The sequence below is a fragment of the Podarcis cretensis genome, assembly GCF_951804945.1.
Source record: "Podarcis cretensis genome assembly, chromosome: 16".
NCBI classification, from domain to species: domain Eukaryota; kingdom Metazoa; phylum Chordata; class Lepidosauria; order Squamata; family Lacertidae; genus Podarcis; species Podarcis cretensis.
Genome location: NC_137186.1, coordinates 37966347 through 37993008, shown reverse-complemented (window position 1 = coordinate 37993008; position 26662 = coordinate 37966347). Strand labels below are relative to the sequence as shown.

The 26662-nt window shown below is 46.1% G+C and overlaps 1 protein-coding gene and 1 long non-coding RNA gene across 3 annotated transcripts in view; one reads left to right on the top strand and one right to left on the bottom strand.

The window, feature by feature from the left end:
* The window catches only part of LOC307204694 (transmembrane protein 132C-like), a 254340-nt gene extending 243632 nt beyond the window's left edge, over window positions 1-10708 (top strand). For both annotated transcript variants that reach the window (XM_079956509.1, XM_079956510.1), the window contains exons 8-9: window positions 123-314; window positions 8905-10708. In XM_079956509.1, the coding sequence (XP_079812635.1) occupies window positions 123-314; window positions 8905-10104 (1392 nt within the window). In that variant the 3' untranslated portion in view covers window positions 10105-10708. The remainder of the gene's footprint in view (window positions 1-122; window positions 315-8904) is intronic.
* LOC307205126 overlaps window positions 1-26662 on the bottom strand; it is a 449333-nt gene that overhangs the window by 321389 nt on the left and 101282 nt on the right. The gene's annotated exons all lie outside the window — the stretch shown is intronic.

Here is a 26662-nt window from a genome sequence, read left to right as displayed (position 1 = left end):
GGAGTCTTGAAATACTCATATGAGAAAATATAAATTTGCATAAGGAATTTGGGGAGGGGTGACTATTGCTCTTTAACCCCATCTTAAATAGATTCCTTGTTGTCCTTTGGCTTCTCCCAAAGGTATTGTCTCCGCTGTCTGATTCCATCTTGGCAGAGAAAACTGTGACGGTGCTGGATGAGAAGGTGACCATCACGGATATGGGGGTCCAGCTGGTAGCTGGATTGTCACTCTTCCTTCAGCCCAGTGCAGTGAGTAACCGAGCTGTTGTGGCTGTCACTGTGGCCCAGGAGCTGCTCCATACGCCCAAACAGGTAGAGTATGTGGAATCCTGTTTTGTTCTATCTATTCAGGCAGTTCTCTGGAGCAATGCACCAAGATGTGTAATCCCGCCATTGTAGGAGGGGTGGCGGTTCTGGAGAGACACAGTAATCTGTTTCCTGAGATTTTTAGCTTTCATGTTTTGTTTGGTTCTCTTTAAACAAATGTCCAGTAGATATTGCTCTAGATCATGTGTGGAGCAGACAAAGACTATACTGTGTGTGCATCTTACAAATGCAAAGACTCCAGCAAGGACACATATTCTGCTCCAGAAAATTCTTGAGTGGGGGGGCAAAGGCTCCCTGAGTGGTGCCTCTTCCTGTTATGTCTTCCACCAAGCTTGAGAGGGAATCACACTGGAGAACATGACTGCGTCATACATAATGCAGAACAGCAAAAATTGGAGAAAGCTGCTTAATGTATGCAAGCTGAACACACAAATCTGTCATATACCAAGTTTGACCATGGATCAATCTCTTCTCATAGATATTGGATCTCCAAAGGCTGCATAAGATTTATTTCCTTAGGATGGCATCCTGAGACCTTTTTGTATAGGGATGCTCATAATCAAATCCTGGGATCTTCAGCATGCAAAACATGTGCTTTACAGCTGAGCTGTGGACCCCTGTTTCATAAGCCTTGCTCTGAGAGTCCTGCACATCTATGGGGAGAGCTCAACTGCTATCTGTGGTTGTCAGGGTCTTTAAAAAGGTATTTTAAAGTAGCATTTAAGTGATGCTATTCTCTTTGGCTTGCCTAAATATGCCTGCTTGCTTGCTTCAGTATTTCCTTGCAGGTGCTTAAAAAAAACAATCCCTTGGTCTCTCAGAATGAAACACAGCTCAGTTGTAAAGCACATGATTTGTTGAAGATCCCAGGATTTGATTCTGAGCATCTCAATTTCCCTCCAACCAACCCCCATCCCATGAACCCTTATCCTGCCATCTTCCCTTTTTCTTTCTCCAAACTTACCTGTTGCTTGGGTGTTAGTGGTGGTGGTGGTAGTAGTGTTCCAGGCTGAAGGAGGTCTGGGAAGTGACATTCTCTAGGGCTCCCAGATTCAATAAACTCTACTGGGCTTAGGAGCCAAGTTGAAATAAATTTTCTCAAGAGCCCTAACTAAACTCCTAACAGCAATGGTATCCCAATGAAGAGGAAAAGGGGCTGCCACCCTTGTCCCACTACCAGGGAAAAGGAGGCATGGGAGCCAAAGGGTCTTCACCTTCCCTAATAAAATATTTGAGGGTGCTGCTGCCCCTTCTGCAGTTGATGGGCATTGCCATTCAAATGCTGTGTGTGCACTGTGTCATGTCATTGATTATGCAGGGTTGGGTTTACCTGCTCCCCGCCCCCCCAAAAAATATTTTATTCAAGTTGGCAGCTCTGGAAGGGAGAGGGATACATGGCAGGCAACAGTGATGTGGGGAAAGGTATAAGACATTTTGGGGAGATGCTCTTTTAACTGCAGTTTGTATTTCAAGCCCCACCCCCAATTGACTTCACTTCCATTGAAAGTAGGGAGGGAGGGAGAGGAGAGGAGCAGGTGAAACATGTTCCTTTCTTCCATTTGGAAGGGCAAAGCCATTCACCGCTGGTAGCCTATTATTCTCAGATTTGGCTGACAGAGGCAGGTTCACGCTTGGGCTCATCAAGGCACCAGCGTGTTGATCCTACTTAATTCACAGGTCTCTGATACTCCAACTGAGCCAGGGCAAAGCTTCCGAGCAGAAAGGTTCAGGTCGTGGCTTCTATGGAGATGAGGAATGTATAGAAGTCTCAATCTCGAGGCAAATCAAATAAGTAGGTGTTATGTACTGGGTTGAATAGGATCCAAACTGCAGCAGTCTGATTGGCCCTAGAACAATAGGATCCAAAAGGCAGCAGCCTGATTGGTCCTAGAACAATAGGATTCAGAATGCAGCAGTCTGATTGGTCCTAGAACAATGCAGCAGTATGATTGGTTGGCAGGAACTACCCAATCATGCTCCAGATAGAAGTGAATCCACAACCTGATTGGCTTACAGTAGAATTCCGGAATTAGCCAATCATGTGCAGCCCATTGTGTAAATAATGTATATAAAGCAGATACCTTGAGGGGACTTTCATTCCTCCTCACCACTATGAGCTGAATAAAGAGCATGAAATCACTTTGCGACTCTGAGTATATTTCAGTAGGTGAGGCAGACACAGAAGGAATCTGCAAGGGGACACTCATTTCCCTCACATGTCTAGAAACAGTCACTTGAACGGGGTCTATAAAAATGTTGTCGAGTGAGATGGTAGAATGGGCTGTACCAATTTGGGCAGAAGGTGGGGAAGATGCTGCTTTAGGATGCTCCCCACCATAAACAGAAATGAATAAATCCCTGCAGATTGAAAATGAGTGCATCAGTCCAATCCAAGAAGTTGAGACTCCCCAATGCGCAGGATGCACTTCTGTGCTCTCCTTTGTCTCACGGCCCAACAAGCTATAAAAACCAGCTCAAGAGAAAGAAAAGAGAGTAGAATGGGGAAATTTTAATGGGCACTTAGGCTTGGCTCCTTTATCTTGTGCTGCTAATGGAGGATAGTGCAGGAATGTCCCCGAGTGAAATAACTCCTGCCTATTCTTTATGCTCCATTGAGGCTGGAGGAGACTTCATGGCTACCAACGTCCTCCCCCATCCCTCCCTGGTTTGTGTTTTCTTGTCTATTCAAAGGTAGAAATGACCTCTGGCATAGAACCACGGCTCCTATCCGTGATCGCTATCTGGAATCACCATGTTCAAATCCTCTATGTTTCTGACTACCAGGTGATGGGTGCCAACAGAAGAGAATAGTTGTTGTATTTGAGCCCTGCTTGTGGGCTTCTGGGAAGCAGCTAATTGACTAAATAAATAGGAGAAATGGGATGCTGGACTAGAAGAACCTTTGGCCAGACCCAGCAAGGCTCTCACATTTCTTTTTCCTGGAGGTGGGGGCAGGAGGGGGAGATGGAAAATGTCAGGAGCTGCTGGTTCTGTTTGCAGCTGCCCCATGTGGTGAGCCGCTGAACTGCAGGTGGCACCTTCTCAAAGAAGTACCATCAGGCCCTGGACTGACTCCATCCACCAATGCTGGAGATTGAATCTTCCTGAGCAGGAAGGAGCAGAAGAGGGTTTCTGTGCTAGCAGAGCCTTGCTGGAGAACAAGGTCTCCCTGAGTTCTGATGCGCACATGTATTCTTGCTAATTCTTCAGTCTTGACTCTCTGGCTTGCTCCTTGACCCTGCCTCCTGGCTTGTCCTCTAGTTCCAGCTCGTGAGTCCCACAGCTATTGGTTCACCAAAGATTGTTCCCACAGCCCAGCATTGACAGTGTGTCATCTTTCTATTTGCACGCTGAAAATCTCTCTCATATTTAAAAAAGGTGGGGAGAGTTACAAGGAAAGTAACAGTCCTCAGATGGTGTTAAGGTCTTCTTACTTACATTTGGCATATACAGCTTACCTCAGGAATGAGAATCATGTGGCCCTCCAGATGTTGTTGGACTACCACTTTCATTATCACTGGCCATGCTGGCTGAGGCTGATGGGAGTTGGAGTTCTGCAACATCAGGAGCACACCAGATTCCCCTGGTGGCTACATCTCCCTTTCTCTTCTTCCCCATTCTCTTTCTCCAGGACCATTTCACATTATAAGCAATTTGATTGAATTAAAGATCTGAATTAAAACATTTTTATCCCACTGTTCAGCAAAAAATGGCTCCCAGAGCGGCTTACAAATGTCAATGAGAAGACAAATGGTGTTTTTTCCATGGGCTCTGGCTGTGTTCATCAGAACACAATATGATTGATTTGACTCAAGCAATGATAGAAGCTTGCTCAGATATGAGATGTTTCCTCATCATGAATGACAGCACAGCCCAATACTGAAGGGGTGAAAAACTGGATACTTCCTTCACAGCTGTCCATTTTTGAACCAAATCTTCTTTTTCTAATGTGGTGATGTGTAAACCTTGCAGTCCAGCAGGGCAAATCCTTAACTCCCCCACCCCCAGCAGGCCACTTTGACAGACAGGCAGAGCCACCCCCTGCCAATCACCTGACATCATGACATCAGGTAACACATTTTTCCTTCACAGCGTAGCCTGAACTCAAGTTCCATTGCACAGGAATATCTCTGCTGACTGGTGCTGACTTCAAGCTCTGTTTGTATCAGCTATACTCCATACTTCCCAGTTGGAAGCTCTGGAATGTAGCAAATTTCAGTGGGGCTTGAAGTCACTGCTATTCAGCTGACTGGCACTGACTTTCAGTCAGTGACAGGCAGTATATAAATCTAATAGAATAAATAAATAAAAAGTCTCAAGAGCTCAGTCCTTCAAGAACTGCCTCTCCCCACATGACCTAACCCAGACAATGCAATCATCATATGAGGCCCTTCTTTGAGTGCCCCCACATGGAAGATTTGCAGAGCGGCAACACAAAATTGGGCCTTTTCGAGGTGGCACTTCACTTGTGGAATGTTCTCCCCGTGGAATGCCACCTGACACCCTATTTACTTTGAGGCAAAGACATTTATCTTGGCCTTTTGGTCCTTAATTTGAAGGGTACCATTGCAGCCTCTTTCTATGGGGTGGGGTCTGTAAGTCCTGCTTTTTATCAGCATTGCTGTGTTTTTAGATTTTCATTAGATGTTCTTCATTGGTTTTAATGTAAATCACTTCTACTTACTTTGTGAGTAGCATGTCTGGGATTTGGGCACCTTACAGATTACCTTCTCCTGCACATGCTCTCCTCTATATTTTGTTCAACATCTGAGGTCCTGCGATGGACCCACAACTGCTGGAGTGGTCCCAGTTTTTTCTTCCCTTCAGCTGTGCTGTGCTGCCATTCAAAGTGATCTCACACTCTTCCCATCATTGCTGCCATCAAATAAATCATCCCAATTTTTTTAAAAAAGGACCATTGGCAGCAATCCTGTGAAAATGCTTGTATGCAGAGAGAACTGCAGAACTGAGAAAGAAAGAAAGAAAGAAAGAAAGAAAGAAAGAAAGAAAGAGAAGAGGAGGCGAATGTAACCAGGGTTACCATAACCTTTCCATGTTTATGACTTGTAATTAATGGGTCAGGGGGAGATCCATCACATCTCGGGTGCCATCATGAAAGATTGAAGCTCTGCAGATGAGATGGTTTTCATCCATCTTCATTCCTTGATGGTAATTGGAGGTGCCTGTCGAAGAATGAGGGTGGGGGCGATTTATTGATGCAGCACACCAGCATGGCCAGCTTTGCAGAAACAGTTCTTTGAAGGACACAGGGCTACATTATTTCTAGGGGTTTTTCTTTTCTTTTTCATAGGTGCTACAATTCCCTTCAGCCCCAGCCAGCACAGCACTGGCTGAAGATCATGGGAGTGGTACTCTCGGGGGCACCAAATTGGCAAAGGCTGCCTTAGACCATGAGTCACCAACACAGCGCCCAAGTGCCCACAGAGGCACCCCCGAGTGCCAAAAGGGCCCCATTCCTTCCTGCTGTAATTGTGCTGGGGGGGTGGGGAGCCTTCTATTGTAGCCAGTAGCTTTTTGTGATGTTCACTTTTCCTTCCCCAGCTGTGACCTCCCTGCCAAAAATGCCCATCATGTTGCAATTGGATGTCAAATGGAGGAGGGACAGTTATGGTGGGGGGATGGCACAGCCAGGAAGTATAGTCCTCCTCTCCTCAGCTGCACCCCCAAGCACACTAAAAACACCCCCACAGCCCAATTAGCCTTCAACAGAAGGATCATAGAATTGTGCAGTTTCAAGGGACCATTGAAGACATTGAGTGCAACCCCTGGCAATGCAGGAGACCTTTGAAGATGGCTGTCACCACTCAGTCTCCTCTTCTCCAGGCTAAACATACCCACTCTCTGTACCATTCCTCATAAAGCTTGGTTTCCAGACCCTTATCAGCGATTCCAGGAGATTGGACTAAATAACCATTGGGGTCCTTTCCAACTTAACATGTTGAGCATTCTAAAAACATTGAGCCCTTTGTCCTTTCTCTGCAGTGCCATTTTCCCCTCACCTGGTCTCTGCAAAGCATGCTGTGGATTAGCTTCAAAATGGAATATTAGCTGAGTCCCAGGCTCCCAGGGAAGTAAACGCCCCTTCGCTGTTGTCAGCAAAAAGCTTGAAATTTAACCAGAAGGGTAGCAATGCCCTTTGTTCTGAGCTGGGGTGGAACAAATCTCAGCTGCTTGCAAACAACCTGGTAACATATGCTGGCATTATGATTGGACAGTACAATGGGACACCATATGCCTTTGAATGCCAGGTGTTGGGGGTCACAAGTAGAGGCAGTGCTGTTGCACTTGGGTCAACTAATGCTAGTTTTGCCCCCACCTCCCTCCTCCCTGTTGAGTTCCAGAAGGGCAAACCTGAGACTCAGCAGGAGGAAGCTGACTACCAGGGCCACCCCAGGGATTGCATGCAAGTTGGCTGAGGGAGACTGAGATTGATCGCCTCAATGAACCAGCCCCTGTCACGCCTAAAAAATGGCCGCTGTTTCTTTAATGCTAAAAAAACTAAGTCAGCATGAGTCAGCGGCCTACAATGACTCGTGCAACCTTTCACCAAATTGTACCTGTATATATAGAGTGGCCAATGTTAGTGTTTGGTGTGGATTGGTTGGATGGTAGAAAGCTGGTTGTGTTTGGTGTATGTAAAAGCTGTCGGTCGTGGTTGGAGAAGGAGACTTTTTAAGAATAAAAGCAGCCATACTCTGCAAGGATACTCTTTCTCAAAGACTCTTTTGTGCCAGCTAAGGTCTGAGGACTAGGCAAAGGAGTAAAAAGGAGGTCAGAACCTTTTCTTTTTCAAACACTTACAGCCTCCACTGAGGCAGCTTCCTGTGTCCCTGTATCAGGTTTTAACTTGGATATTGATTTGGGGAAGGAATGTACAGTGGTGCCTCACAAGACGAAAAGAATCCATTCTGCGGGTCTCTTCGTCTTGCGTTTTTTTCATCTTGTGAAGCAAGCCCATTAGCGGCTTAGTGGATTAGCGCTATTAGTGGCTTAGCGGCTTAGCGGATCAGCTGATAAGCGGCTTAGCGGATCAGCTGTTAAGCGGCTTAGCGGCTTAGCAGATCAGCTGATAAGCGGCTTAGCGGCTTAGAAAAAAGGGGGGAAGGGGGAAAAAGCCGCAGGAACTCGCAAGACATTTTCGTCTTGCGAAGCAAGCCCATAGGAAATTCGTTTTGCGAAGCACCTCCAAAACGGAAAACCCTTTCGTCTAGCGGGTTTTCCATCTTGCGAGGCGTTCATCTTGCGGGGCACCACTGTAGATCACTGGTAAAAGCATCTTCTTTGAATGCAGGAGGTCCTGGGCTCAGTCCTTGCACATCTTCAGGAAGGGCTGAGAAAATCCCCTGCCAAATCCTGGCAAGCAGTTGCCAGTCAGTATAGAAAGGACTGAGTTAGATGCTCCAAGGGTCTGATTCACTGCAAAGCAGTTCCCTGTGTTTCCATGAAAAAAAGAGAAAAAACACACCTCCCATGTTTACAGTGATTTAGAAGAAGTGGCAGTAGCTCTGCTATAGGATTCCCCTCCTAAAAAAAAATATGAGGGGTTGCTTTGTTAATTAATATTTTGCTTCCTCCCTCTTTTCAGCTTTGATGAAAATGGATATTTTATTTATTCAATGTGGGGATTTCTACCCCCGCCTTCCAACACTTTCGCTGGGTGGCTAATAAAAACATATATATATCAGGAAATACAATAAAAACAATTTAAAAGGAACCTGCAATAAAAGCAGATGAGAAGAAACAATTTAAAAGGAACATATATCCAAGCAACAAGATCTATAGAGAGCAGGGCATAATCGTCAGCAGAAATAAAAGTTAAGTAATAAAAAGCTGCATAAAAACACTGACAAAGATCAAATGAGTTACTCTGGATTAAAAAATCATGGGGAAATAGACCTGGAAAGGTTTCACCGGGCAGCAAAATGACATCGGTGAGGAGATGGTTCCATAATTGGGGTGCCACCATTAAAAAATGTATCAATCAGAATTTGGCTAAATGATCATTTAGATGGTCCTTTTGCTCCTGTTTCCAAGAAGAGGAAAAATGAAAATAGAAAGAATTATCTTTCCCCCCTCCCCATTCACACCTATGCACATGCATGCATATGAATACTTCGTCTCAAAACTGTGAAGGTAGTATGGTACATAAGAAAAGCCGTGCTGGATCAGACCAAAGGTCTATCTAGCCCACATTTTGTTATCACAGTGACCCATGGGAACACGAGAACATGGCTGCAATATCGCTCTCCCATTCATATTTCATAGCAACTGATACTTAGAAACATTTTATTGTGACTAATCCTAAAGGCAATATACAGTGATCATGACTGGTAACCATTGATATCTATATCTGCCATGATTTTGTCTAGTTGTTGAACATCACTACATCTTGAGTAACCCATTCCATGTTTTAGCTATTTGCAATTTCGTTTGAGTTGATAATCCTTCATTTTAGTGCTAGGAAGCAGGAAAACCTATACCTATCTCTCCATGCAACTGTGAGATGAAGGGCCCATTTCAGATCTTGTGGTTAACCATTTCCTTTATCTTTTAGGAAGCAGTGGTCAGCTCCTGGATCCAGTTCAGCGATGGCTCAGTGACCCCACTGGACATTTACGACCCCAAAGACTTTTCCCTCTCGGCTTCCTCTCTCGATGAATCAGTCATTTCAGCCCACCAGAGCTCTGCTATGAAATGGCCAGTGGTTGCAGCAGAAGGCGAAGGACAAGGCACATTGGTCAAAGTGGACATGATGATCTCTGAAACCTGCCAGAAGTCCAAGAGGAAGAGTGTTCTTGCCGTAGGCAACGGTAGCATCAAGGTCAAGTTTGGTCAGAATGATGCCAACTCCCATGGGGCCGGCGATTACGATGCCGATGAGATCGAGAACCATGCGAGCGACCGAAGGCAGAAGGTGTTGGACCAAGAGCGGTATGGGCAAGACGGGCGGTACTATGGAAGCCCTTCTGCCGAACGAGAGGAAGTTTCCGTCAGGAAAGCTGGCACCACTGCAAAGTCTACGATCAAAAGCAAAGTCTTTAAGAACAGCCTGGATGGAGAAAAGCTCTCGGATGACGGGCAGCTCCAAAACATCCCAATTGACTTCACCAACTTCCCAGCACAAATTGACCTTCCCAAAAGCAATGGTGGCACAGAGGACAGTGACCTTGTACAGGCACCCAGGGGTCTCAGTGACTTGGAGATTGGGATGTATGCTCTGCTGGGAGTCTTCTGCCTTGCCATCCTTGTCTTCCTGATAAACTGTGCCACCTTCACGTTAAAATACCGGCACAAGCAAGTTCCGATGGAAGGGCAAACCTCCATGAGCCACTCCCATGACTGGGTGTGGCTTGGGAATGAAAGTGAGCTCCTAGAGAACCGAGCGGACGTCTCCCCCCAGCAGAACGAACGCACAACTAACATAGACCGAGGGATAGGCTTTGAGGAGAGCAACCAGCTCCTCAATGGCAGCACACCGAAAAGTATCCAGAGCCAAATCCATCGGTCGGCTGACTCAGGGGGCAAGCAGGGGGAAGGGCCGAAACCCGATCCCCCTTTGCATTCACCCACCTCCAAGCGGAAGCGGGTGAAGTTCACGACGTTTACCACCATCCCTCCAGACGATGGTTGCCCCACCATCAACTCTATCCTCAACTGCAATGAAGATGACATTAAATGGGTTTGCCATGACATGGACCTGGGGGAGTCGAAAGAGATAAGAAACTACATGGAGAAGCTCAAAGACAAAGCATAGCTTCAGTTGATGGGGTTTTTTTATGGTTTAGCAACCACACCTTGATGCCTTCAGTTGAGTTGGGAGGGACTTGCGGAATAAGATGGATCTGTTTGTGTGTGTGTGAACTGTGGGAGGAACTGAACAGACTTACACACAACAGATTATATATATATATATATATATATATATATATATATATATATATAGTCAGGGAGAGGTATTTGCTAAAGATGTTCATGATGGCTTGTTCTTATTCCCCCTCCCCAGATGGAATGTCCAGCCATTTGGATAAGCTAACCTTCACCAAGCTGGTCCCCTCCAGACATTTTGGACTACCAACTCCCCTCAGCCCCAGCCTGTACAGCTGTGCTGATAGGATTTGGTAGTCCAAAACATCTTGAGGGCACCAGCTTGGCAGAACTTGGGACAAGAAGCCCAAAGGAATTGAACTGACTAGTATGATGTGCTGGGACAAGGTGAGGTTATGATATGGATGATTAGGGTGTCAAAGACAATTAAACAAAAGGTACCAAAAGTATTCTTTTTTTACAAAAAAAGGAAAAAAGATAATAAAAAAGAAAGAAAACTTCTTTATATTTCTAATAAAGCATCAAAAATATGATACTGAGACTTATGAAGAGACTGTCTGAAGGTAATAGTCATACAGTCGCTGCAACTGGAGACAGGATGTGATGCCAGGCAGAGGAGAGACAATATTATTTTTCTTTACAGTTCAATTTTTTTAAAAAAAGATTGTGTCAAATGCTGTACGTAGGGTCCCCCGCCCCTTTGTTCCCCACTCTTCTGCCTTTCATACCTTACTTTTCATTTTGGAGGGATGCAGTGGGTGGGGGGCAATAATTAACCAAGGAGTTTTTCTATGGAACAAAAATAATATCCCAACATTAGTTTACATATACTCTCAACACTTGAAGATGATCAACACAAGCACTTCATTTCAGTGTGGCATGCCTTTGGAATGCATGAATTTCATTAAGGGCCAGCTGATGGCTGGATCTGGCCCTTGAAGCAGCCTTTTCAGCCCTCACCACCCACCTGCCAACTATTAGCCCTTCCCACTTTGGACTGGGGTTTCCCCCCATACACACAATTTCACCTTCTATTGAGAAGAAGCTGGAACCAGTGGAGGATGAGGCACAAGGGTGAATGGGGCACTGCCCCACCAACCTCATTCTTGATTCCTCCGAGCCCCCCTGCCTGCCTTCTCACAGCCAGTCCAGGGATTGGCCCTGGATGTCAGCTTCTTCCTCCTAAGTCTCTATTTTGCAGTTATGGAGCTTAGCAGGGAGGAAGACATGACAAAAGTGGAATTAGTTGGTGCCACCTGCCATTGGCTCAGGCTCCATCCATTGTGGCTTCCCTGGGGTCTGCCCTGCCAGTCCCAGAGGCCACCACTGGCAAGGATGCTGGGTGCATATTTCATGTCCATGTTTTTTGTGTCAAAAGTTCTTGAACATTTTGGAATGGCAGAGTTAACAACTGTCAACCTCTCCAGAAGCACATGCATCTCTTTACCTGAATAATCAATGACCTCATTGTTCCTGATTGCACGTATGATGTACCTGTGAAGTATGCGATGTTAGGCGATCCCAACTCCATTACAGACTGAACCAGGGATGGCGGAACATGTGGCCATCTGGCAGTGGCTGATGGGCCCTGGAGTCCAACATATGCCAAGCATCACTTGGGCTACCCTTGGCATAAAGCCTTATCATCAGTAGACAAATGACACTGACAAAATGCTGCATAGGATCCTCTATGTGGTGAGTGCTTCCATTGTGATGTTCCCTTTGTTGTTTCATCCCAAGAGAACAGGAAATTAAACATGCTATCCATAAAAACCCATCAAGACTATCATGCGGGAGGCAAGGATAGAGAGCTCCAGTCTTTTCTCCAGCCCCAATCTTTATGCACCCCTTCATTGGGTTTGGGGAACCTGTGGCCCTCTAGACATCCTTGTATTCCAATTCCCAGCCCCAGCCAGAATGTCCAATGGTGAAGGACCATGGGAGATGCAGTCTAGCACCATCTGGGAGACCACAGGTTCCCCCTTCCCTGTTCTATGTCTCTTCTCCCACATCTCATCATGGAGGCTGGTGTTTTAAGCCAAGCCAAGAGGTGGGGCCAGTCCTGCTCCAAACCTGGGCAAACCCCACAGTTTCCACAAGCTGAATGGAAGCCCAAAGACCTGAGAAATGTAGGCTAAAGGAGACTTTGGGCGTCCCAGGTGCCGTGTGTTTTGGAAGAGGAGGCAATGGTTTGTAGAAGGCATCATTAAAATGCTATGGCCCTTCCCTTGTAATGTTAGAATAGTCTTTACAAGGATGAGGAAATATATTGATGGTGTTCCAGTTAGTGGCAACTTGGCTACCTTCTACTTGGGTGGGCAGGGGAGTTGCAACACTACAATGTTGGCACCCCACACCCCAACAGCAGTACTCCATTGTTTCCATGCTGTGCATAAACTTTGGTCCTCAAGATGTTTTGGAACTACAACTCCCATCAGCCCTATCAAGCATAGCCAATGGTATGGGATGAGGAGGATTGAAGTTCTGCAACATCAGAACCAAAGGCTTCCTCCCGCACCCCATAGGACTGAGTGGCAGTCATTCATAAATATGGGAGCAAGGAGAAAGGTGCATCACTTAAGTGGGGCTGGACCTTTTCCTTGTGGTGCTGCTCCACCCACTCATCTACGTAGCCCCACTTTTCTTTCTTGGTCACCCCACAGTGTGACAGAACATTGAAAACTGACTTAGAGATTCTTAGGATCTCAAAACAGGTGTATTGTTTCAGCCTTCAGACTAGAACAATAAGGTAGTCCTGACAAAGGTAGGCATTGACCATTCCTGAACTATGTCCAGGAGGCAAGTCTTTTGCAGGTGAGTGAGGGAGAAATGAACTTTCTAGTTTCATTTTCACAACCAAAGTTATATCCTAAAAGAAAAAAAAATGTTGTCATCTCCAGCACATGACTTCCAAGCATGGAGATGACTATTTTTTGCCTCAGAAGCATGGAAGCAAGTTTCCAGTCCTCAAGGGTGAGGAAGTGTGTGAGCAGCACCTGGGGAAATCTCAGATACTGGGGACAGCAGAATTCCTGGTGCACAAGATGGTGGGTTTCAATGCATGGTCCTTACCCCTCCATGATTAGTAAAACAAAAGACACCTGCAACAAGATTTTGAAGGCTCGTCCTTCCTCTTCTGCCCCACATGCTACAGAAGTGGAAGAGGAGGCATTTCACTGCTCCTTTCAGAATGTCAGGACAGAAAATATGTGTATCTGCAACCATAATGTCTAAACCTACCAGGATTTCAGGCAGGGTCCCACTCAGGCCTGGCTGGAGATGCCAGGGATTGAACCTGGTATCTTCGGCATGCAGTGCAGATGCTCTACCGCTGAACTATAGTCCTTCCCCTATTCCCAGCAGCTACCATAAGCCCAAAGCCAAGCCCGGTGACCTCATGTGTGCAACTTTATGCCATGATATTGCATCACCCAGAGAAGGTTAGGCCACAGCAGCAGGGCTGGCTCGAGACATTTTCACACCTGAGGCAAACCACAAGATAGTGCCTCCCTCCCTGCCAGGGAAGAAGGGGTGAGTGAAGAGCTACATCAGGAAACAAGTGGGGAACTAAGATCTACATTGGGATCTGCTGCCCCAGGGAATGTTGCTGCCTGAGGCAGTTGCATCACCTTGCCTCATGGTTGGGCCAGCCCTGCACAAGGGGAAAGTTGACACCAGGAAAAGAACTGCTGGCTGCTGCAGATGAAGCTCAGCAAGGTGAGAAGCAGGGAGTCCCACATGCCCAGGACTGGAGCCTAAGAGGGACCTGGCAAACAGGCAAGCAAGTGAGCAGACATACCCTCACAGCCAAAAGAGCCAGGTTTAGAAGCCAAGGAGCACCAATCAAAGCTGCCTGTCACCCAATCAAAACCTTGGACTAAACCGGGGGGGGGGGGGGTTTAAAAAACACAAGGTCAAAATAAACTAATGTGCTGCCTGGCTGAGTGGAGCTCCCCTGGTGGCAGGGAGGACTATCATAAGAAAACATTCTAATTGCAGGTCCAAATGGCAAGGGGTTGAAAGAGCACAGTTCCTGACATTCCAGGTTCGCTTCTTCCTCCTGATTCGCAGCAAAATCTTGTTGAGATTTAACGGTCTTGTCACTCTCTTCTACATCTTTGGAAAGCTGCACCCTGTGTTGCCTGCTAAATAGGAACACACTCTGCTTGCCTTCATCAATTCCAATTATTATTTGAACGACTTGTTAAGTTTTATTTGGGTCCAGATTCCCTACCCCCCTTTTGTTTGTCTGACTGTCTGGGTGTGACGAAGCCCACCACCCTATAACATAGATCGACTTTTTTAAAAACAAAATTTGCCTAGTATGCATTGTAGACTCAAAGAATGTAATATTTATTTATATGTGTTATACAAATTGTAATTAAAAGGCTTTACATGGCTTGATCAGTAGGTTTGTTGGTGAAAGTGTGGAAATCAAATCAAAATCCTTTGCAGAGACAGATACAAGGATGCTTCAATGAAGTGGGAAAGGGGTGTTTGTGTGTTGCAAATAAGTGTCTTGTTTTATATGGAAATGTGTATGCCTTCAACCTGGCCATGGCTGGTGAAAGCTGTGGTTGTCCAGATGTCATTGAACTCCAGCTGCCATCAGACCCAACTCAAAGGGCCAAAGCTTAGGGGTGGTGGAAGTTGGTCCAACAATAACAGGAGGCTCCTATGGGTATGAAAAAGCATTTGCTTTAAAAGTACACCTTATTTTTCCTGCCCTTAATCAACTAGCAATGGTGTTTGCACATACCTCTGGCAACATTAAAATAAAATAAAAATTCAGAAATTTTCAGCCAGTGGTAGGGTCAAAAGGTGCCCAATATGTTCACAGACCACAGACCATTAGGGACATAGGAAGCTGCCTTCTACTGAGTTAGACCACTGGTCCATCTAGCTCAGAACTGTCTACACTGGCTGGCAGCAGCCCTCCAGGGTTTCAGGCAAGGAGCCTTCCTAGCCCTGTCTGGAGAGTGAACCTAGGACCTTCTGCTTGCAAATCAAATGTTCTACCACTGAGCTACAATCTCCTCCCCAATTAGTGATCCAGTTTGTGATCTAGTTAGTAGTTCTAGTAGGTCTACTTGGGATGCAGTAATCCTGCACTCTCAATAGGCTTCATTGCTTCTTGGAGATGTCATGTTCAGCTTGAGGTCAACAGCTTGATACATGGGAAAGTGGTGTTGCCTGCTATTCATATGGTATAAGGTATACCATTTCTGAGAATGTAGGAAGAGCCTGATTATTTAGAACAATGGCCAATGGAATCTGCTCCATTTGGGCAAGTGGGACACTGCCCCACCAACTTCAGTCTGAGCCAGTGTGGTGTAGTGTGGTGTAGTTAAGAGCGATAGACTCATAATCTGGTGAACCGGGTTCGCGTCTCCGCTCCTCCACATGCAGCTGCTGGGTGACCTTGGGCTAGTCACACTTCTCTGAAGTCTCTCAGCCCCACTCACCTCACAGAGTGTTTGTTGTGGGAGAGGAAGGGAAAGGAGAATGTTAGCTGCTTTGAGACTCCTTCGGGTAGTGATAAAGCAGGATATCAAATCCAAACTCTTCTTATTCTTCTTCAGTCTGTCATCAGCCAGCCCCCACCTGCCTGCCTTCTTAAAATACAGTGAAGGCGTCTGCTTGATATCAATAAGCAGGGAGTTTCAAAGTGAGGGTGCAGCTGCCACACTAAATGACTGTGTTCTTACCAATGTGGCATGGGTATTTTGTGGCACCTGTAGTAGTGTCAATTCTGCTGATTGAAGTGTTGAGTCTATGGACAGGGGTGCCAACCTGAATAAAATATTGCATGGGGGCAGGTAAGCCCTACCCCACATAACTGATCACATGACACGGTGGATGCACACCATTTGAATGGCAATGCCCATCAACTTTGGAGGGGCCCAGTCCCCTCAGATATTGGCTCTTATATCTATGGGTTAAGGCAATCTCATAGGTAAACCCGTCTCAAGTTGCTAAGGGCTTTGTATACCAATAGTAACACTTTGAACTTGACCTGGCATTGCCTCATTGATACCTTATCTGTTACCTCACTTGGCCCAAACAGCTAGGCTGTATCAATCTGAGAGGATGGATTCTGTTCAATGGTGCTATCCAGGCAAGACTTTGGGGGGCAGAAGCCCAAGGTCCCACTGCACAGAATAAGCAAGAGGGACCCAAAACACCGGGGTGGTTCATCACATCTTGAAGTGAGGACGGAGGGGCTCCGTTTAGAACACACTCCAAGAGCCTAAAATTACCTACCTGCCCCATTGATTCCGTTTCATCAGACTGCATATCTGCATATACCACAGGCTGATGACACATACACACAAACACCATACACAGCCTTCACAGGGGAAGCACAAAACACTCTAATAGGTCTCTGACCCCCATTAGCATGTAAGTGAGGTTGAACACAGTGATTCATGTCCTTGGGAAAGTATCAGCAAGCCCAAGTCTCGCCAAGCAGCTCCTGCAAAGCCCTGCTATCCATCACTGAGATGGCACAATGAATGATGAACTGCTCAAAAAAGTCACTTGTGGCAGAAACAAGGTTTTCTGGAGCTTCTCATGTTGAGGATGACTGCGAGAATGAGCTTGATGAATGGCGATGCCAGTGGGAACCTCGGCCGTCTGCCCTGCCCTTCCGCCATATTTTCTACCACTGAGCAATAAAGTGTGTGAGAGCAATCTGTGAAGCTCCAAGAGATTCCAAGTAGGGCCAAGTATTCACAGTTTTCTTTTTCTTTTTTAAAGAAGGTGCTAGCTTTGGGGCAGCGGGTACACTAGTCATCTGTGATTTGGGTTAATGCTTCACTCAATTTTGTAGAATGATCCCACCCAATCAAGGATCCCCTAGGGCCAATTTTGGAACAGGATAAACTGTTGTGGACACCACCACATAATGGCTGCTCTGAGAGCCTTGTAAGCCTCAAAATGTCTGCTGTGGGGGGCCTAACTAGTCACAGAGCACAAGCCTAAATACATTTAAACCCATAGTTTAATTAAAATTTAAACCTTAGTGAAACATAAGGATCATAGTTTTCCTCCAGCTGAGGTCAACCATCGAAGGCCACATTCACACCATACATTTCATAGAATCATAGAATCATAGAATCATAGAGTTGGAATAGACCACAAGGGCCATCGAGTCCAACCCCCTGCCAAGCAGGAAACACCATCAGAGCACTCCTGACATATGGTTGTCAAGCCTCTGCATTTAATGTACCATGATACCATTTCCCACAGTCACAGCCTCCCCCAAAGGATTATGGGAACTGTAGTTTGTTAAGGGTCAAACTTTGCATATTCAAGGCTATTTGAAATATGGCAACACATTCAGTTTTGCAGTTTTGAGTTTGAAAGTCTCAAAATATCAAAATGTTGAATGTGGCTGGACAAGGGGAATATAATTGTTGAGTAGATGAGCACTTTAGACTAGCTGACTGGTTGGCTTGATTTTTGTCAGGTATCTAACGCAAGTTACCAGTGGTCAGTTACTCAAGGCCACAGTCCCTGTCAGCAATCTAAAACTGCCGGATAAACTAAATGCCAGTGTGTACCAGCTACCCAATACTTTCAGCTACAAAATACTTTTGCGCGTCAGCTATCAAATGTCCTACTCCTGCTCACACATTCATATGGACTTATCTGAACCAAATTGTGAGTGGATGCTGGAACTACAATTCCCGAGATCTTAAAGGGGGGGGGGTGGTATTTAAAGCAAGAATATTGAACGAACAGTCCTCCTGTTGCCCAACAGATATTCCCTGATGCTATGGATGGAACATCATGCTTTTAAGCAATGGATCATTCCTCCCCACTCCTCATCCCTCCTTCCATCAGAAGTCATTTTAAGTCAATGCAAATATAAATTCTCTTCTCAGCAGGGGAGGAAGCCGTTGGGCTGTGAAATATCATTTATTTGAGAAATTCGTGTTGGGTCAAAATGTCGAGATTTGCATTTCTGAAAGTGCCAGCATGTTGAAACTCTGGAGGGGGCCCAGCAATGAGTGGATAGAGCGTCTAGGACGGCATCGCTCTCGGCAAATGTATCAGAGCTCCCTAGACGAGGGACTCAGGAGGCCCAGGAGTTGTAGAGCTGCAAAAGGATATTAAGAGTCTCTTTCAGCGAGCTGAGATGAGATAATTATCTGTTAAAAACGTGTCGTTACAAGGTGGCATACCGTAGCTTTGAATCTGAAGAGTCCGGGAATTTCAAGAATCTCCCTTGCAACAGCATTAGGTGTGGGGATTGTGCCAAAGGGGGATCACAAGTGTCCATGCATGCAGAGTGACGTCAGTGGGGCATCCATGTGGCTGGAATCACCAATCTAATTGCAGGCTTGTTTGGGGGTTTTCTTTTAGGAGCAGCACAGAATTCCTAACAAGGCCTGGACCCTTGCAGGAAATCCTTTTCCTACAGTGACCCCAGCCAATCAGGAAAGTTGTAGTGAATGTGACTGGGAATGCCTTCATTCTTTGCTGTGTTTGTAAAGTCACAATGATGTCATCTCCTTCAGACAATGGAAGGTAATGGAGCTGAAGGAACAGAGGTTCTGAGCCAGGAAGTATCGGGATATAAGAGTAATTGGAGGGCAAGGCCATCAAGGTCTTTGAAGTTAAGAGCAAGGAACACGTGTTGGATAGGTTTGAGGGGGGGAAAGAGGATGCAGTGGGAAGTCAGAGAAGAGAAGAGGACAGTAGTCTAGGCAAGAGATGACCTGTGCAGGAAGCACTTTTTGACAAGGGGAAAGAGAGGAAGGGAAATGTTTTTTGCAAAGCTATAAAAGGAGAAGTAACAAGATGACATTGTGGCAGATGGAATATGGGTGGCAAAGGAAAGAGAAAGAGAGGAACGAACGATAAAGCCAGTGCTGTTTATCCACTTTGAGATCCAGAATTATATCATGGTGCCTCCAGTTATATCATGTGCCATGTCCAAGCTGCAGCCACCAGCCAGGCAGAGATTCCCAAATGTTAATGAAGTCGCTTCTGTTTTTGGCACCAGGAATTGACTTCATGCTTCTGCATTGCCTGGGCACTAATCCAGTGGGAAATGTCGCATCTTTGTGATCCACAGGATGCCCACCACGGAGGAAGGGCCAGTAGTTCCTGGATCCCTAAACAGGAAGTACACCAAAGCAGGGCAGGTTAAGGCAAGAGTCAGAACATTGGATGGAGTAAAATATGTATATAGGTTCAGTGCCATGGATAGAGCTCCTGGAGCTGAGGCCAAGTTGTCTTAGCTAGGTCCTTCTCGGAATTTGATGGTGCTGCAAGGCAAGGGATAGGCCCTATCAGTGGCGCAGCATGGGGGGGGGCCACAGGGGCAGTTGATCCAGTTGCAAAATTGTTAGGGGTCACAAAATTTCAACACCAGGTGCTGTCTCATTACAGCTATGTGTTTCTGTCACTGGGCTCCATTGAAAACGGCTTCTCCACGTGAACCAGGAAATGACCTCTCCAGACAATGGAACGACTTTTCTTATCTCTGTGGCTGTGATCTCCTGAGTGATGCCATAAGGCAGTTGAATGCACATGCGTATTCCATCCATTTTCCTCCCAACCCCCCAGGCACTGGTAACCCTCGCTAAGCCTCTGGTCCCCATTACTGCCACCCACTGTCTATAACATTATTAATTCAGAATTACATCACCATAAAGTACAGTGGTGCCTCTGTACCACTCCAGAACGGATCCTGTTCGCATCCTGAAGTGAACGCAACCCGTGTATGCACGTGTGTGAGTCACGATTCGCCGCGTCTGTGCATGCACATGATGTCATTTTGATCGTCTGCGCATGCGCAAGCGGCGAAACCCAGAAGTAATGCATTCTGTTACTTCTGGGTTGCTGCAGAGCGCAACCCAAAAATGCTCAACCTGAAGCTACTTTAACCCGAGGTATTACTGTATCTGGTATCTCATAAGAATCTCCATAAAACTTACACAAACTTGTTCCATTAGTGCAAAGACGTTAGGCTGGGCAATGGAACTTCCTGTTCCCCTCATTTCTCTGCATGCTCCATGCACCCCTTAAATCTGCTCTGCGGTTTCCCCTAATAGTCCAGACCACATTTTGGTAAGCTACAGGGTGTGCACAGGGAGGGAGGGATGCTCCATTTGCAAGCACAAATCCTTGCACTAACAGAACAAGCGCATTGGATACTGCCTACGGTTCTCTTGTCTTGCTCCCAGATAAATTGGCATTGAGCAATATTTGTTTTTTGAAGAAAGAAAAAACACACACACTGATCTTGACTGAACTAAAAGCCCCCACTGCTGTCATTAATCACATCAGGTGATTTCAAGCATACATGTGCAAACCTTTGCCTCTCTAGGAAACAAATCTAAAGAATTTGTCATTCAATGGATCAAGATTAATTTCCAGTGCCGCCAAAACCAGCTGCACGCTCACAGCCAAAATTATACTAATACTAAAAGTGATTGGCCAGCAAACATCATGTCTCAGAACTTGAAATAACTGGACCAATTTGGCATCATTCGGAGGCCCTCAGGTCTAGAACTGGCTGTTCTGGGCTCATTTCCAGAAGGGAGCATTCAACTCTAATGAAGTCAAATTGAAATGGAATCCATTGTAAGAAGAACATCGTTCTGTTAAGACTTCAGGGTTATTAAATTATTTTGAAAGTAAGTAATGAGGGGAACTAAGTCGACAAGTGCTACTGAAGGCCTCTCAAAGTTAGAATTTCATTGTTTAGTACTCAAATCACATGAGAAGGGATTGTCATATGGCAAGGGTTGCCAGACATTTTGGGACTAGTGGGCACATTTTCACTTTTGAAAGAGTTCCGGAGGCACCAGTCACATAATGGCTGCCATAGAGGGGGTGTAGCATAACACAAAATGGCTGCTGTGGGGCATGGCATAACACACTATTAGAGAGATGGCCATGCCCAACAACCTGATGTTTGTCATGGGAAGTTAACTATGTCCTGCTGGGCCTGATTGTGGAGATCACACACACACACACACACACACACACACACACACACACACAGAGTTTCTGTTTCTCTCTAATACCAACAGGGAGCATTCCTCAGTACCATGAAAAATGCACAAGGTATTATTATGTATTTTGTGTTTTTATTTTGTATATTTATGCTGTAAACCACCCTGAGATCTGCAGATGGAGGAGGGTAAACTGGATAAATAAATAAGTAGATAAACAGATAAACAAACAAGCAAGCAAATATGAAGTTTCTTGTTTCACGGAAAGTACTCAGAAGGAACTGGCACATTTTGCCCCATAACCATCTTTCTAGGAGGGCTGGAGTCTTATTTTAAAAATGAAAATGAAAGCTCAGAGTCACAGGCACCATGATGCCTGTGGGCACCAGGCAGGGGGGGGGGCAAGCTACCATAGGCTGCGTGGGGTGGGGTGGGAGCCGGAAGCAGTGGTTCGGTGGTGGCCAGCTGTATTTGTCTTGCGCATGTGTCCTGTCCATCACAAGAGTTGATGTAAGAGTCAATGCCAGTTCGTTTAGCTTTTGTATGTGGCATGAGAGGAGGTTGGCATCTTATTCTTCACTTCAGGCAGCAAGGTATCTCAATCCAGCGCTGCTCCCATCACCTGCTACCAGGAGTGGTCCACAAGGAGAGACACAGCCATCCACCCGTTCATCCATTCCTGGCAGTGGGGAGGGCAGCATTGTGTGGGCACATTGTTTAGAGCCAGTCTGGTGCTCCTGCTGATGTGCCCACAAAGCACCAACTTCCTTGCCTCCCCTCCCTCCTGGTAAGGGAGGACTTACTTGCAAATGTTCCCACAAACACCTCTGCCCTTCCCTGGCAGAAAAATACAACAGTCATGAATTAAATAACTAAGAATTTTCTGTCCTTTTGTTACACTTAAAATAAGCTGCTTTGGGCAGCTGCTTCACTCATTCTGTCTAATGACTGAGTGGCCCTGCTGAGCAGTGACCCATACAATATTCTAACAGAATATCTAGTCCTACTTACCTGGACTAGATAGGCCTTTAGCCTGATCCAGGAGGACCCATATTCTGAAAAGCTTGGGTTGATAAGGAAGTCTTCACCTGGCACTGAAAATACACCAAATATAAGCACATGGGGAAAGCATTGCAAAGCTGGGGTGTCACTGCTGAACCGGCTCCATACCAATCACCATGCAGCCCAATTCTGAAGACAGGAAAACCTGGAGATGGGCTCATGAAGAAGATCTCCACAGCTGGGCAAGTTTATATGGGAGATAGTTGCCTTTGTGTTTCACTGGCCCCAATCTGCTTAAAGTGGGGATTGTTAGGTTTCTGTTATGCCACTGTGCAGTTCTTGGAGTCACAAGACTCTGTTGACATTCCAGACTGTTGGAAGTCTCACGAGAGATGGGAGACGGATGTTGAAGTTACTAGCTTTCTGTTTCTGTGTCTTGTTGCTTTTCTGTCTCTCACAGAGAGCAGACACATATTCTTTTCTGTCTTGCATACAGTGGTGCCTCGCAAGACGAAAAGAATCCGTTCCGCGAGTCTCTTCGTCTAGCGGTTTTTTTGTCTTGCGAAGCAAGCCCATTGACGGCTTAGCGGATTAGCGCTATTAGCGGTTTAGCGGCTTTTAGCGGCTTTTAGCGGCTTATCGGCTTAGCGGATAAGCGGCTTAGCGGCTTAGAAAAAAGGGGGGGAAAACCTGCAGGAACTCGCAAGACATTTTCGTCTTGCGAAGCAAGCCCATAAGAAATTCGTTTTGTGAAGCACCTCCAAAACGGAAAACTCTTTCGTCTAGCGAGTTTTCCGTCTTGCGAGGCATTCGTCTTGCGGGGCACCACTGTAGATAGAAATAAAGTAGCAATGTAGCACATATTTCTGGCTCCTTCGGCTGCTGTCTGAGTATTCTGCGCAATGGAGAGCGTGCCTGAAGTCTTATTCAAAGACTTAGCTATTACAGCTCGGTCGTACGGAGGCTCCGACAGGGATATGGGACTTCTGGGCCTCAAGATCTTCTTGGACTCCAGCTCCCATCAGTCCCAGCCAGCACAGACGGTGGTCAGGATGGGAGTTAGAATCCAATCACATGGCACCAGCTGGACACCTCAGTTGGTTAGAGCGTGGTGCTGATAATGGCAAGGTTGCAGGTGTGATCCCCATATGGGACAGCTGCATATTCCAGCACTGTAGGACTATCATCATCATCATCATCATCATAAACTTTATTGCACTAGCCAAAGGCCATGGCATCATTCACAAAGGAAACAAAAAGAAAAACAACAACCATAAAAACCATAAAAATATCAGACACTGCAAATACAATAAACCACGGTCAAGACTCCTAGAAATTATTTGTTGCATACAATAGAATAACAGGGGGTTCTCAGATAGAATGTGCCAGTGTAAATGTCCAAATCACCTTTGCAATTGACCACTACTTTATCTAGTTCCTTTCCCCTGATCTTCTTAGCTGCCAAAGCATATAGTAAAGGTAAAGGTACCCCTGCCCGTACGGGCCAGTCTTGACAGACTCTGGGGTTGTGCGCCCATCTCACTCAAGAGGCCGGGGGCCAGCGCTGTCCGGAGACACTTCCGGGTCACGTGGCCAGCGTGACAAAGCTGCATCTGGCGAGCCAGCGCAGCACACGGAAACGCCGTTTACCTTCCCGCCAGTAAGCGGTCCCTATTTATCTACTTGCACCCGGAGGTGCTTTCGAACTGCTAGGTTGGCAGGCGCTGGGACTGAGCAGCGGAAGCGCACCCCGCTGCGGGGATTCGAACCGCCGACCTTTCGATCGGCACGCCCTAGGCGCTGAGGCTTTTACCCACACCGCCACCCGCGTCTCCTGCCAAAGCATATAGTGCTACTTTATAAGTTAGGAAGTCATCAGAATCACTCAGCAGCCATTTCACCCTTTCTGCCCTGTTCGAGTGTGTTCCATTCATAAGCAGGGGTTTTATAAATTGGTCTCTTGGTTCTATATATAGCGGGCATTGCAATAAATAGGGGTACAGGTCCTCTATGCAAGGTTGCCCACACAGACTTTTACTGTACTTTGCCATACCAACCATCCACCACCAAGGGCATCGATTGGAATCGTAATTCTGTAAAAGCGATTCTTAGTACGGCAAGTGGGAGCTTTGGGGTTGGACTAGATGATCCTCAGGGTCCCTTCCAAATCTACAGCTCTATGATTCTATGTGAAAGACTACAAGTTTCCATTCCCTAGTTTGAAACCAACAAGTTGAATTGTGCTTGGAAGCTTGTTTTGCCCTCGCTACCCCACACATTTCATTCTGAAGTACAGTGGTACCTCGGGTTACAGACGCTTCAGGTTATATACGCTGCAGGTTACAGACTCCGCTAACCCAGAAATAGTACCTCAGGTTAAGAACTTTGCTTCAGGATGAGAACAGAAATTGTGCGGTGGCAGTGGGAGGCCCCATTAGCTAAAATGGTGCTTCAGGTTAAGAACAGTTTCAGGTTAAGAACGGACCTCCAGAACGAAGTTCTTAACCCGAGGTACCACTGTAGGAACATAGGAATCTGTCTTTCACTGAGTCAAACCTTCAGTCCATCTAGTTCAGAATTGTCTACACTGACTGGCAGCAGCTGTCCAGGATTTCCCAGCTCTACCTGGAGATGCCAGGGACTGAACCTGGGACCTTCTGCATGCAAACCGGATGCTTTGCCACTGAGCAACAGGCACATCGTGTGATTTGTTTGTTTAAATAGCTTATGTTTTTGAGAGATCATGATGTCTCTGTCACTTAGGAAGAGTGAGACAGGAGATAGTGGTGGGGAGAACCGCGTTGTCCCTTTGCTCTTTTGCTTTTAGCATTGATGGAAATATTATCTGGATGACTTCCGTGACTAATCTCTCCCTGCCTAATTTGCCATGTGGGAGCCGGAGAACACAGTGTTGCCATCTGAAAGGGTCGAGGTTGAGGGGAACCTAACTGTAATTAATTACATGGGCCACACGTCAGCTAAATGGAAATGCGACAATTAAGTGGCTAATTGCATTTAAGACATCATTGATTAAACAGACAGCTGTGCCACTTGTTCACCCCTAAGTCCTCCACTCGCACCTTCTGGAAATCACCATCTTAAAAATAAATAAATGTTTACCTTCTGTTGACATTTAGTTGCACCTTGTCTGAGGAACCAAGTTACAATATGACAATATGGCCAATCCTTCCTTGCTTGAGGCATTAGAAAGAGTTGAAACAATTACTGGATTGTACCCTAATCTGTGGGACACGGGTGGCGCTGTGGTCTACACCACTGGGCCTAGGGCTTGCCGATCAGAATGTTGGTGGTTCAAATCCCCGCAACAGGGTGAGCTCCCGTTGCTCAGTCCCAGTTCCTGCCAACTTAGCAGTTCAAAAACATGCCCAAAAGTGCAAGTAGATAAATAGGTACTGCTCCGGCAGGAAGGTAAACAGCGTTTCCATGCGCGGCTCTGGTTCGCCAGAAGCAGCTTAGTCATGCTGGCCACATGACCTGGAAGTTGTATGCCAGCTCCCTCGACCAATAAAGTGAGATGAATGCTGCAACCCCAGAGTCATCTGCGACTGGACCTAATGGTCAGGGGTCCCTTTACCTTTACCTTTACCTTTACCTTTACCTTTACCTTTACCCTAATCTGTGTAGTGGTATGCTTGTTATGTTAGTGGGACATTGTGCTAATACATTATCAAAGATCAGGGCCAGCCCACCCATGAGGCAAGGTGAATTGACTGCCTCAGGTGGCAGGATCCACCAGCACAGCAGATCCCAATGTCAATCTTTCTCTTCCCCACCCCACCCCCCTTTTCCTGATGCAGATATTCCCTCACTCCTTCCCTAATGAGGAGAGGGGGGCCCATTTTGGAAGCCGCCTCAGGTGCCAAAATGTCTTGGGCTGGCCTGCCAAATATTGTGGTGCAATGGATTTCATAACAAGAATCAACTGTTGTGCAATAACCTTTCGCCACTGCAGCTATGTATATGCATCAGATTCCTTTGCTGCACAGCCTTTAAACTCTGCCACCTACTAGTGTTGGCTATGATCCATAATTCTGAAACCCTTATGTAACTTGATGTTATATTGTGCACACCAAGGTGAATAATGCAGCAATTGGCAGAAACCGAACTGCTCCAGAACAGAAACAGCGCTGATCTTGGCAAATACGGGTCAGAATGGAAATGGCTTCCTTCTTACATCCCTACTTGTAGGTACTCAAACACCTGGGCAGATTTTTTGTTTGTTTTTGTTTTAAAGGGAAAGTCCTAGAAACAATTGACAGGGAATGGAAATATGTTGATTCATCCTGATCCCTCCCCACATCTGCACATACTGGAAATGTTTGTGGTTGACGCCAGAGCTCCAAAGATGCTTCAGTGAAAATGGTGGGGCATGTCAGGAGAGGACCAGGAAAATGGTTGTATCAGCCACCTGACATATATACAGCAAAAACCACTAGAAAGGGGACAGAGGAGCACAGGAATAGAGAATAGATGAATCTATCCATTTTGGTT